This window comes from Anopheles nili, chromosome 2 (assembly GCF_943737925.1).
Source record: "Anopheles nili chromosome 2, idAnoNiliSN_F5_01, whole genome shotgun sequence".
NCBI classification, from domain to species: domain Eukaryota; kingdom Metazoa; phylum Arthropoda; class Insecta; order Diptera; family Culicidae; genus Anopheles; species Anopheles nili.
In genome coordinates this window covers 39,145,401-39,158,741 of record NC_071291.1, presented here as the reverse complement: position 1 = coordinate 39,158,741, position 13,341 = coordinate 39,145,401, and the positions used below count along the sequence as shown (strand labels likewise).

General features: G+C 49.7%; 1 protein-coding gene across 1 annotated transcript; it reads right to left on the bottom strand.

Annotated features, from left to right (window-relative positions):
- Window positions 1–4,368: 4,368 nt before the first annotated feature.
- Window positions 4,369–6,034, bottom strand: LOC128720438 (uncharacterized). Its single transcript, XM_053814107.1, has 3 exons — window positions 5,844–6,034; window positions 4,873–5,784; window positions 4,369–4,812 (listed from the first exon to the last, which is right to left on the bottom strand). The coding sequence occupies exons 1-3, from the start codon at window positions 6,032–6,034 to the stop codon at window positions 4,560–4,562; spliced, it is 1,356 nt and encodes a 451-aa protein (XP_053670082.1). The 3' UTR covers window positions 4,369–4,559.
- Between the last annotated feature and the right edge of the window lie 7,307 nt (window positions 6,035–13,341).

Here is a 13,341-nt window from a genome sequence, read left to right as displayed (position 1 = left end):
TTTTATTGCATTTTTAGCACCAATTTACCGATGTCACTTTCACCGATCGGGTCGGGACCCGAGGGACCCGAACAAGAGCCATCAAACGGTTTCCGTGACCTTTCGCCGTGACGGGCGACCCTCTTCAATCGTGACGTGCCGAAATTCGCCGGTGCGCCGCTAAACACTTCCGCCGGTATTTGTTTGCCTTTCTTTGCTATGGTGGGGTGTTTTTTTTTTCTTATTTCCCTCCTAAGCGCGAAGAAGGGGCTGATCGCTGTTTTTTTTGGCGGTGTTCCTTGCCAAGTCAAACCGAACCCGCAACACAAATGGGGGGGGGAATATTTTCTTGCGACGCTTTTTTTTTTGCCTGCCATCGGAGGAGGGAAACTATTTTCTTGCGCACCGCTTCTGAGTGTATGATGTTTATGTGACGGGTTGTTATCTGTAAAACCGATCGGGGGAGGAAAAAACATGAACGCACAGCGTTACTCGGAAGATCCTTGACGACGCAAGGACGTCTTAAAAAAGGGGCGTAAAACACAAGCTGCCCTCAATTGTGCGTTGCGATTGTACAAGCAAATGGGCCCAAGAGGTCATGCTGTTTGCCAACCATCAAAGGATGTTCATTTGTTTGTGAGCGAAAGACATTTGGCTTCGTCACAAAACTAAGAGCTTACTTTTAGAAGGTAGTCGTTCGAATAAGTCACGTTGCGTCTTAATTGCAAGATGCTAGCTAGAATGCGATGTTGTGTAGAAAAGTGCTGTTGAATGTTAATTTTCTAAAGTCTAAATCTCCCGCTTGCGATTAGTACCGGCAAAAGAGGGAAATTAATTCGAACGCTCTGCCTTTCAGCACCTTGCGATTGACTCGTGACGTCTGGTGGGAGATTTTTGGACGCTTTTCACCCACCGACTCGTAACCCGCCAGAGGGGCCAGATTTCCATAATCAATTTTAATGTAAATCGCCCGTCGGTTCATTTTCATGCTTTCCTCCGAACAAATCCACTGTCTTGTCGCGGTCGGAGAGCTAAACCGGGCTCAATCCAAACGAGCGACGGATGAAAGTAGATCCTCGCCGCGGGATGGAACAATATTTTAAACCGATTAGCGTGATTGATTTCGGCGCCAATTTTTAGTGTACACTGCCCGAGGGCGAACTGAATCGGGCTAACATAATATTAGTTCAATCGTGCAATCGATAGCGGGGTGAAGATAAAGAACTCTCGTTCGGTTCGGGCTTTTATGGTGCTGCTGCTGCTCCGCAAATGGCAGTCGTCGCCTTGGGGGAACGATCGATAGCGAAGGGGGAATTAATTTTTCAGCTCACCAGCCACTCTCGGGGTCGGAGTGGACTTTTGCTGGTTCACCATCATCCTGTCTACCACCAGACCGTGTTCATAATTACCCGTTCCGGTCCCCTCCAGCAAGGTCAACATTGCGAGCTCAATCATAATCATCGGACGTGATGAGCTCCTGTCTCGGAACGGAACAATAATTGCAGATGAAATTTCAGTGACACCGTTTTTTTTTACCGCACAATTCTGTTGAGATGCTGCTGCATTGTTCGATTGCTCTGTTCAGATGACGCGGAGGAAATATGATTCCATTTATTGATTTTTTCTTGACGCCACCTTGGTGAAAAACTATGTCGATTATTATAAAACGCAAAAGAACAGCTTCTTGGAAAGCTTCCATTTCAGCTTGATTGTTTGCAGATTCATTTATGAATAATTCGCTTCTCATTTCAATATCTCGCCTAATGTATTCAAGCTAAGTGTAAAATTGGCTTCTAACAAACGAAGGGAAAACCTTATCACGGATCAGCCTGCGGAAGTGATCATGGGAATGGAATCGAGATTAAACGAATTATTGCGCCAGATTTACGGCCGGCCGGTCAGAAGAAATGGAGCGCTGGATTTGATTGATCCGCAGCTGCGTCAAATTTGTAGGATTACTGTACTTTTTTTGATGAATATTCATTACACGGTGAAATGTGTTCCGTTACAGGGTGGCAGCAATTCTAAGAAGTGATCCTGCGAGTTATTTCTTATCCATGAACATCGCTCAGCTTGTAAATATATCGTCTTGCCCATCAATAGCCATTTCGCTTTATTTTCTTATTATCAAACGCTGCATAATTGTACAATCGTGAATTTATTCTGCTCAATCCGCTCCACGGAAAAATGCCTCTTTCAAACACTTAAAAAGTGATCCATCACGGAAGGCAATTGACAGTAGTTAAGGGTTTCCCTCAAGCGGCGGTTCCGCAACATCTGGCGATCGGGCGGCTGAGTGGGTCGCTTTATAATTCAAGCACTCAAAATCCATCCCGCCAGCGTGTGAAAACGAGGAAAAACTGGATAGAGCGTACAGCACACAACGAGAAAAAGGAAAAGAAATCATCACCACACTTTTGCGGCGTCCACCAGTTGGTCGGTTATGGAGAGCCTTTTTTTCGGTCAACCACCACAACTCTTTCGCGTTCCGGTGAGGGTGGCTGGGCGTAAAAAAAAAATGAAAAATAAATGAAAAAATGATAAAAACGTAGCCAATTCCACCAAAAATGGTGTGCACGAAAAAACGGGGAGTTTTAATTCGCTTAAAGTCATTCGAACTCGTTCCGAATCGCGCAACGGCCATCACCGGGTGACCGTCGGGTTCGTCCTGACAATGGCTGCCATAATGTTGGTCACATCATTTTATCGCCACGGGATGTCCTGCAGCTTGGTGTGTGACGGTAGTGTGCGGAATGCTGAATGTAATTCATTCGGAATTGCATCCCACCCAGCGGATCGCCGGGTGTGTATCCGACCGTTTAAAGGACCGCTGTACCACGGTGCACGGGGTGACATTTATGGTCACGTTCGTGTGCCGCGTGCCACAGTGCAGAGAGCACCACGGGACGGCGTCGGTGAGCATAAATAATCGTTCCCGGGGTCCGTTTTTCTGCTGGCTGTTCGTTTCAACGGCGCTGCCTTGAAGACATCGACGGCAGAAGCCGGCTGGGTATGTCGCGAATAGCGAATCGCGACGGTTTGATTGTGACAAATTATCACACTTTCTGGCTGTTCCTTCGCCGTTGCTCTGCTCGCCCATGGCGGGAAAGTGTGCTTGTTTCTTTTTTCTTTCTCCCGCCTGCAATGGAAATATAATTTCGAACGAGCTGCCGTTCTAAATTTCCTTTCATTGTCACGCTATCAAGAAACACGGCGGCGTTACGAGTTGGCCAGTGCTGTTTGCCGGTTGCGCTTGGGACTTTATAATCGTTTTGTGTGCGCACATTTGTTTGGCTAAGTAGCCCGTAGGAAATAGCACCGGGATTGTTGCGGGGGGAAAAAGCGTTTGAGAAACAATGGCGCACGGCTAGGCCTGCAGGAAACTGCAAAGTTCCGGAAAGTCCGCATCCCGCAGGAATAAAGCGGGCAAAACTTTCCATTGCAATGGGGCAGTGGCAAACCGGTTCCGAGCTGAGGCTTAGAGATTCGTGAAAATTTATTGAATTACTCGCGCTGATAAATAGGAAATTGGCGGTTAAGCATCCATTTTCCTCCATTCCTGTGCGAGAAAAAGATAGATAGAGAGGGAGAGCGCGATAAATGCAACTGCACTGTAAATCGTAATAAATTGCGTCCGAGACAATGGTTAGGGCAGAAGACCCAATGAATGAAATGGCACTTTTGGCAAGAGGAAGCTGCATCATTAATAACATGTAAGTCATCGTCTTTTACTAGAATGGTTTGATAAAACTCGAACGAAAGTGAACAATTACACGTCGCCAACATTATGCAACACAAAACCGAGATCATTTCGTGACCCGTTTCACTTTGGTTGAATTGATTATGTTTATTGAATGTTTTATGTGACTATTCCCGTTTTACACGTGTTTTTTTTTCTTCTTCTCCACCACACTAAAGAACGCCACCCGGTCGAAATATCCCGCCAGCATTTACGATGCTGCTTGCTCGAAACCCGTGTTTCCGCTGGTAGATAAATGATTCCCGGGCACGGTTTGGTCAACGAGATAAACGAGCTCATGGCAGCCATTTCTTTCCGAAGCTCGCTGCCAAAATACGCCATCTAAGAGCCATGGTTCCGTGTTGCCGTGGCAACCGCGCGCCGGTAAAGACGCGGTCGTGCTTTATTTCGCTCACTCGAGCTCTTTCGTCACGCGGGCACCAAACTCGGTGACCGATCGGCGAGTTTTACTGCTGACAAATTGAATCGTGGATTTTCCCCCGGACCCAGTTTCTTTTGGGGTTGCTTTTCCACGCCCGCGAGTTTTGCTGGCGCACCATCGCCGATAGCACGGAAGCGGATTTATCATAGCGGGCGCGTTCTCACTTTTCATCGTGCGGAAACAAAGCACTGCCGTGCAAGTGGCACGTTCGCGTGGCAGGTGAGGCTAGAAATGATGGCCGGCAATTTGGTGGATGGAACGGTTTGAAAAACGGTATCGAAATGGGGCGCGTAAAAAATGAAAATAGTCACGAAAAGCAACCGAAGGCATTCGTTTTAGCTGGAACTCGAACAAATATCCTGCAGCCACATCATGTTGTTTTATCGCATGATCGGTGACTCAACTCAGCACCATATCAAGGTAGCCCTGTTGGGCCGCGTGTATGATCACCTTCGAGATGCGATCGTCCACGGTTTCACCTCCTGCCACCTGGTAAATCTGGCGGAACTCGTCCGCCAGGATGTTGTTGTGAAAGTAGTGCACGATTTGCTCCACCTCTGGTTCACTTGCGAGCATACACGGCAGGAACTTGATCGCGATAATGGCGCCGTACAGGAAGTGGCTCTGTAGGTGCAGTTTCATTGCATCCCACCTGAAAGAATGGTTCAATCTCTTTGTAGCCTGATTTTTCACAAGAGTTTCCGTGAGTTACCTGTACGGTTTGAGTCGCGGATCATCCGGTTTGAGCCGCACGATCTCGCAGATGCCTCGCAATAGCTCCCGATGGTAGACAGCGAGCAGTTGATCCCAGCCACCGTTGGCCCACGCTTCCGGTGGCATGTTCATGTACATGAAAAATGACAGGTCGAGGCCAGGTGATCCGAAACGGTTCTCCTGGAAATCGATCAACATCACGTCCTGCGGCAGACCATTCTCATAGCGGAACAGCACGTTGTTGCGATTGTAGTCTCCATGCAGGATGACCGAGTAGGTGTCGTCTCGGGCCAGAAATCGCTGCATCAACTCCGATGGCACGGAACCGTACCGGTCGCGTAATGCTTCGACTCGCGTCCGTACGTAGTCTGTTTCGAGCAGATGAGAGTGCTCACTGAGATAGCGGAACAACCGCTCGAACACAACCCGGAACACGACGTCGTAGCTCTCGAAGAAGATCTTCCCGTCTTGCATGAAGTTAAGCGGGATGATTCGATCCACTAGCTGGCGTAATCGGTCGGAATGTCCACCGAGGCGTAGCGCGTACGAGCACGCGTGGAACTGTGCGATTTTGCGCGCCATCAGCTCTAGATGAAGCTGGTCCAGGTTAAGCCGTGGTCCTGGCACAAACCCATCACCCGAGACATCCTCCATGACGAGGAACGTTTCCACCTGATCGCTGTAAGCCGGATAACGCACGTCGGATTCCGCGAGGTAGACACGTGGGCATAGTGTCTGGAGTTCATCGATCAGAGCCGAACCCGAGTCTTGTACCAACCGCTTGAAAACCGGTATGACGTGCGAGTAGACGTTGATCTCGTTTGGGAACAGTACGAGTCCGAGGGATTTTTGTCGGAACGCGTCGTCACCTTTCATCACTTTCACCATAAGCGTGAGACTTTTTCTGTCCCTGTAGAGTGATGGATTGAGCCAATGAACGATCGGAAGAGAACGTGCAGCAGTTCTTACCCCGTGGTGGAGTGCGTGAGATTCAACTTTAGCCGGTGTATGGTGGACATGAACCCGTCCAGACCCTTGGGTGTGGTTAGTGTACAACCTCCATCTGGCGCGAGTCGATAGCCCTGCAGCGTGTCGTTCGCTTGGATGATTCTGCTCACCAGTTCCGTTGTGAGAAACTTTTCTTTGCGATCCGGTTCCATTCCGGCAATCAGTGCACGGGTCTGGACGACCGATTGGTAGCTAACGGACGGAGAAACTGATTGTTAGCAGCAACGGGAGCTCGGAGTAGATAGGAACGCTGTCACAAACACACACGATTCCGCGGCCAGTTGAGTGGCGTTTATTGGCACAATGTGTAATCTTATCACTGCGGGGCGCATTCGTCTGCTCGGGGTGTTTGAGTTGGTAGCTTAATAAATTTTTAGACGGCCGTGTGCACCCCGCAGCGAATGGTTTTATTATAATCATTTTTTTCACGAGATGAGATTGATCTCAGCAACGTCATGGGGATGGTCGCTTTTATTAGAAGCGATGCAATTTTTGAAACATAAGTTTTATTAATTTATCATAAAACAAAATTAGCTTGAAACTGATTCTACACAACTCCAAAGTCTGTTTTTCATCTGCTGCCATCTGCCACTCTCGGTTTATCACGCGTAAGCTTTGAAACCGTTATTGTAAACGAACCATCCACGAGGGTGTCCAAGCAGCCCGAAAACTTACCCCAATTAGCCCACCGAAAGCGCGGTTTTCCTGATGGATGGAATTGCTATTACACTCGAAACTTTGCATTATTGTCTCGGGTGTCGCTCGCGGAACCATGACCGAAAATGTGCGCCAGTATGTGTGTCAAAACTGTCACGGTGAATCCGCTCGCGCTTCCCTTTGTTCCTTCGTTTCACCAGCAGTAACTACAGCGCGGAAAATGCATGTCAAACTGCAATTTTAAGCCACTCGGAACGAAAATTGGTACGACAAACTTGTCCCACAGCGACGGTTCTCCTCACACAGCGACGGCACTCACGTCGCACCCACAGGGCCGGAGACAGACAAATAACATGACGATAATGATACTAATTAAATTGTCGTAAAACTTAAGCAAAAGCCATAAAAACACACTCAACTTTCGCTCTGAAACCTTAAGGGTTGGAGTGCCGGCGACAATCGGGAAGTTGGCGGAGGTCGGTTTTTGATTCAAAAAACAAAAACCAAAAACAAAAAAAGAAGAAGAGAAATCCACCCCTTTCGGGCGTCGGTTGGCCGGGCCCGGTGGCGGGGGGGGGGGGGGGGGGTGACAGTAAATTCATTAAACACGGCGCACACGAACCCGACATATGCTCCTGACAATCGCAATCAAATTACGGCCAAATCCTTTCGCAAAATCACCGAAAGCCACCGATCGTGAAGCTCGTGGAGTTTGCTGCACCGGAAGCGCTCTTCACGACAAGTGGCACCGGCAAAACTTTCCCATTCAATTACTCCAAACCAGCGGGCTGTGTGTGGGTGTGTGTGTGTGTTTGTGTATGTGTGGGTGTTTTTGGGGGGGGGGGTTTTCGGGTGAAGGAATTCGAGCTTGAGCGTGGGCTCTTCTGCACCGGAACAAGCGAAAGGGGCGAAAGTTTCGCGTACCGTGCAAGAAAGCATCCCGGATGCGGATGTGGGAATCACTTTCTCCATTTCCGGCTAGCAACCGGTCGTCTTTCCCCGTTCGTAGCCACGCGCTCATCAGCGATTTCCGGGCCTCTAGCCTAAATCAAGTTAGGTGAACCCGTGCGGGCACCTGCACGGGAAGTCCCACGGTGAATCCCTGGGCTAAAGAGTGGGGCGCATTGTTTCCCACCAGCTCCGGCTGGCAAGGATAACACGCCACACGTCGGGGTAGTCACCGGAAAACTAACTTTCTCTTCCACTTCCTTCCGGGCCTGCCGGCTTCGTGCGTTCCGGTCTTACGGCTCGCCGAGAAGCGGAAAGTTCGCGCAAAGAATTCAAATCCATATCAACTCGGCTATATTCATTATGATAATAACAATGATAATAACAGCACATTTTGCGCGCGCAATCGCGGGTGGCTGCAGTCTCGGGGCAGGATGTTGTTTTCGTGCTTCCAGCGTAGGCCCGAATGACGGCTCGAACGGGTTGCCACCCGTTGGTGGGGTTTATCCTTCCGGCAAATGGAAATTCAATTCCCTGCACATGTGGCTCGGGAAAAGCGCCACGGGCGCCGGGCAGGTTCACAAAACGCGCGCCACCGAGAAACGCCGTTTGAAGCGTACGGATGCTAATGGCGGAAATGAGCGCCCAACCGCCCGGAATTCAAAGGCGGTGGAAAATCGGTCCACTTAGTGGCTCGTCGAACTTCAAACGAACGCCACGAGCGAACCGCGTGTGCGCACGTGAGCGCCTAGCGAGCTAGCGTGATTATTTATTTATTGTTCAAAAACGGGAAAACAATCCGCGGCGCTGGGAATGACAGCCAGCCAGCTAGCGAGCGAGCGAGCGAGCGCAATAATGTGACCAAATTGAGCATAAACATGTGGCTGCCGGGATCAGTTGGTAGCTGAAACAACAGTTTAGCGGTGCGAGTGGTTGAATTCGGTCTTTCGGGGCGGATCGAAGCGAAATAATTGCGAATTACCAGACCGGGGGTTGTGTGTTCGCTGACGGTAGGTAAATTTCTCGAATCGAGCGAATGTTTGCGTAGGCCAAGTAGGCCTTGGAATGGTTTCAAATTTTCCGCGACTACAAATTGACGGTTGCACTGGCGAGCGAAATGAACAACGTTGCAAAACAAAAAACAAAAGAAAATGCACGATGCGGAATCGTTCCTTGCCCGCTGTTTGCATTTTATTAATTCACTTACCATCGCGTGCTGACGGTGGCGCTTGTTTCGTTGCGTTTTTGCGCCCCCTTCCCAAAAGCGTACATTAGAAGATTAATAAAAGTCACCACCCCTCGCGAAGGCTAGCCAGCACCACGCCTAAGGATAGAATCGTGACGGCATTGTGACCGGGATTCACCATTTCTTTTTGTTTTTTGCCTCTCCATCACCGAACCCGCGCGAGTCCTCGGGGGAAAAATTCATTCGCCCGTGCGATTTGCGGTGCCGAATCCGCGCCCGATATGTTTCCCGTTGTGTTCCGATGATATTGCTTCTCGGCCTCGGCCTCGGCACGCGGAATGTTTGCGCTTCTCCTGCTGCTTCTGCGGGTTGTTTGCAGTTCACGCTAATGGAAGAAAGCGTGCTCTCCGCGGCAGCGAGGGCAAACGAAAGCAATTGAAACCCGAGTGTACCGCGTACCGGGCGAATTGCTTTCGTTCAGGTTTGTGCGAAAGGGAATGTTTAATGGAGAGCTTAGCTTAGCTTAGAGCACCCTCGGAGATCATCCCCTTTTTGTGGGGGTGCGGATTTTGGCACGGATATTGAATGGTCGGTCTGTTTGCCTTGCGATTCGGTACGAGGAGTCGCGTAACCGCCGGAATTAGGGCATCATTCGGTTGCTTAAAATCCACACCGCTCGTTCAGCACCATTCCGAAGAATGTGGGGGCAAAAAAAAAAAAAAACACCCGCTACTCATAAGTAATAGCGCCACCCTCGAATGGGACACGTTCCGTTAATTTGCTGCCGAATGGGGCTGCCAGCATGTGTGCCCCATTTTGGGGGTGGTTTTGGGCTGACCAGATCGTACCATTAAAGCGGTCCATTTACAGTCGTATGGCTAACGGGGCGCTTACGATCCATTCCGGTGGCGGGATCGTTACGATAATGATGCCTGCAGTGAGGGAGAATACAAAAAAAAAACACACACACTCAGCCGCAATGCTGACCATGCAGCTGTTTGGGATAACTTAATGGTGCGAATGATGCAGCCACCCGACGAGCTGGATCCGGCGCGATCGCACCCACGGGTCATCATTAGTCGCGTGTCCAGCGTTCTTGGCTGGCCGGGTTTCATGAGCTTTTTTTTTCTTCCTTCGTTCGTCCCCACACGCCGGCAGTTCGCGTTCCGATGTTCGATCCCCGTCGGGTGCAATCATATTAAGTTACAGTTTATGATCGGTCGATTGCGGTTGCCTTGCTACTTGCCGGGTACGGCAAGTGTGGGGTGGAATAATTTCTAGACAATTTCACCGTCTAGACGACACCGTTGGTGAGGGCCGACGTTGCACAAACGAACCGAGCTGCATGCACGAGATGCACACGCCCACCCACGAGGATGAACTGGGAAGGCGAAAAATTACTATCTCCGAGCTCGTTGCGACAGCGCACAGCTCGGTCGTTTCGGATCGCTGGAAGTGTGTTGCCGTGCTTTCTCCAACCCGGCGCAATGTCCGGGTCCGGGACCCTCGGAACGGAATGCCCGAATGGGTGGGAGAGTGGAAAATTTATGACCCATTTATGATTCGAGATTCCCGTGCCGGCGTGCTGACGGGGGATTTTCATGTTCCGATTCGGCCGTGTCGGTGGGCAAAAACATGCACCAGCAACTGGGGCAGTCCTGTAGCAGGATCTCGCACGAAAAGCGTTTGTCGCCAGCGCCCGGAAGGTTCGATGTGGGAAAATGTAACCGATCCATCCAGCCGAGAGCGAGTGAACGGGCGCATAGGGAAAATGAACTTGACCGAACCCGCGGTGGCTCGTATCCCTTGTTGAAAGGGTTTGCAGGAAACAGCTGCATTGGCCCAAGTGTCTAGGGTTGGGAAAAAGTTGGTCGATGTACTTGGGGTGGATTGGTTTATTTTTTTTCGTTTTTGCCAGCCTCTGTTATGGATTTCATCACGATAAAGGTGTCCAAATGCGACCACAAAACGCGAGAATGCCACCGTGGTAGGTTGTAACTTGCTCGCAGCGCCATGTTCGATTGTCTCCCATCTGCCAAAGACCTGTTCCACGGCACCATCGATCGACGGATCGTATTTATTTCTGCAACATCAGGTTACGATTCCGATCGCTTACTCCCAACCAAACGCCTGGTACGCTGTTTCAGTGGACTGCGGCTTTGTCTTGTCGAGCTGCCGTGCGTTTGGCGTTTCAGAGCGGCATATTATGTTGCAAATCAGTACCGTCCCGATAGTGGGAGTGGGAGTTTCTAAATTACGAAAGTTTCGCGTACGTGCGAATGGGAAACCACCCGGGGATCACGCGCACCGAAACCTGAGCGAATAAAATGCGACCCACTGCGATAGTGTTGTTGTGGGTGGGTTTTGTGGTTTGCCGATGTAAAGAACACCAGCTGGTGTGTTGGGGTTCGCACGGGCCGTCCTTCGTTTGATGACAATGGAAAAGGCGTTTTGAAAGTACTTAGACCGGTGGCGGTGGGAAAAGGATCAACTTCTTTGCAGCAGCTTCTTTGCAGGGGACTGACGGGGTTTAAGTGGCGTTCCCACTGGGACGATTATCTCATGAAGACGGTAAGCGTAGGGGTATTTAATTGGCGTAAGCATCAGTAACATCGAGAGTGCCTGCTTTTCGTAAAACGTGCTTTTACTGGAATGAATTTGCTTTCTTACTTTCAAATCATGCTGTGATATGTTTAACATCGGTATCTCCAACGCAACATTAGCAAATGAGCTTGTACCAATCATGAGCTTTTTCTTTTACATAATAATGACCATTGATAACCATCACACGTTGCTTCAATTTATATTTGCTTTATTTTATTTTACAATCTTATACGCAAATTAAAATTTGTCTTTTAAGCTGAATCCATGGAAAGTTTATTAATCTTTTACTAGTTTAGATACACAATTTACAGAATGGAAAAAAGGATATACAACCAGTTATAGATAGTTATCGAAGTCGCATTGAAAATAGACAAGGTTAAAATTAAACGATTTAGCCAAGATGCCAGACATTGTGGTTATAATGTTATGCCACAAATAAAAGCCATCGGAATAAAAAACGAATGAAAAATGTCCCATTTGTCGGCCGAACGCAACCACCATTTTGAACGCCATAAATCCATGCCCCAAAAACCGAACAAGCGATCCCGTTGGACCCGTGAGCCGAGAAACTTCTCGAGAAGTCTCTCGAGCATACAAACCACGGCAATTATCAGCTGTACATTGGCAGACGGTGGCCACCAAAACGGCCGTCCCTCCAGAAAAGCCGACGATCGTTGGAAAATTACGAGCTTCAAGTTTTGGGCCCGGCTCGTGCGTCCGACACCGAAATCGACCCGGTTTCGGAAAGCGGACCCACCGAGAGCCTTTCGAGAATGTGGCAGCAATTAGCCCGAAGTGGTCCGGAGTTCGTTCACCACACGACCAGCAATGGCACGGACGGAACGACCTTAACGGCACGCCCGAGAGCGTTCGAAGTTCGAGGCGAAAGTTTTAGCCGCGCGCTATCACATCCAGGCTGGTGCGTTGGCTCGAAAGATCGGTTCGGTGGCCATTTGGTTGGTCGGTCGGTGGGCGCAAAAACACGCTCGTTATGATTCCCGGGAGCTAATTACAACAGTTGATAAACAAACGATTAGCCACCGGAGAGATGGACGCGGCCGATGGAACCGAGCGTTGCGAAATTTGTTGCAACTCGCTGGCAGCCGCAGCAATTGGCCTTACGCGGTGCTTAGATGCGTATCTGCTGTTTTGTGGAAGCACCGAAAGGAAAAAGGCCCGCATTTCCACGTCTTCACGTTGGGTCAATTTAAACTCGAGAAATCGACCCCAGGCAGGCCGACGCTGGGTAGGTGGGCTTTTGTAAGCACGACCTAAAGTTTCACCGGCACGGTGTCCCGAAGGAATCATTCAACTTTTCAGCACGCTCGGCAGATGATTATTTTATCGGACAAATAAATACGACTGGCTGGCTCCATTCGTCCACGTTCACCTGGCACCGTGGCGTAACCTTCCACTAGCCGCGCGAACTGAACTGGTGTTCGTCTTTGGCTGGAGAAAATGCACACGAAAATGTGGGGAAGTTTTTCTTCTTTATCCCTTCCTTACATACATACACAGATCCACACACACAGGCACACTCGGTGGCATCCCCCGCAAATGGGGTCGATTTCTTGCCAACGTCCATTTTAACGCCCTAACGACTGTCAGCGACGTGCAGTCGTGAAAGTTGCTGACGGCGCACCACCACCCACGAGTTGTACAGGAAGTTCCAGCTCGACTGTGTAGCAAATTGAAAAACTATAACAAGAACTAAACCCAACTGACAGATCGCATAAGTTTCCACCCGATCGGTTTCGGGTGAAGCGATAATCGCACCGGGAGCTCGGGCTCCGGTGGATGGGAAAAAAAAGGACCACGTTGGCGACGTGGCGCATCCAACAGAGCCACCCTGTGAAGCGGAAGTGCATTGTGTGCTTACGCCAGGGCTTTTGGTCCGTGTGTGTGGTAACCCCTTAGCTGTCGCCAGCCCGTTCAAATGGTAGCGAAATAATAAGCACCAAGCGCGAGCAACAACTTGTCATCGGATACCAGGCGCCTCCATTCGTGTTTGTTCTAGCAGCACGGGTTTTTCATATTGGTGCTTCAAATTTCTATCAATATTAG

Coding starts and splice junctions, on each gene's coding strand:
- LOC128720438 (XM_053814107.1), bottom strand. CDS start 6,034: ATGGAACCGGATCGCAAAGAAAAGTTTCTCACAACGGAACTGGTGAGC. Junction 5,785..5,843: donor CTCACGCACTCCACCACGGG/GTAAGAACTGCT, acceptor ATCACTCTACAG/GGACAGAAAAAGTCTCACGC. Junction 4,813..4,872: donor CCGCGACTCAAACCGTACAG/GTAACTCACGGA, acceptor CCATTCTTTCAG/GTGGGATGCAATGAAACTGC.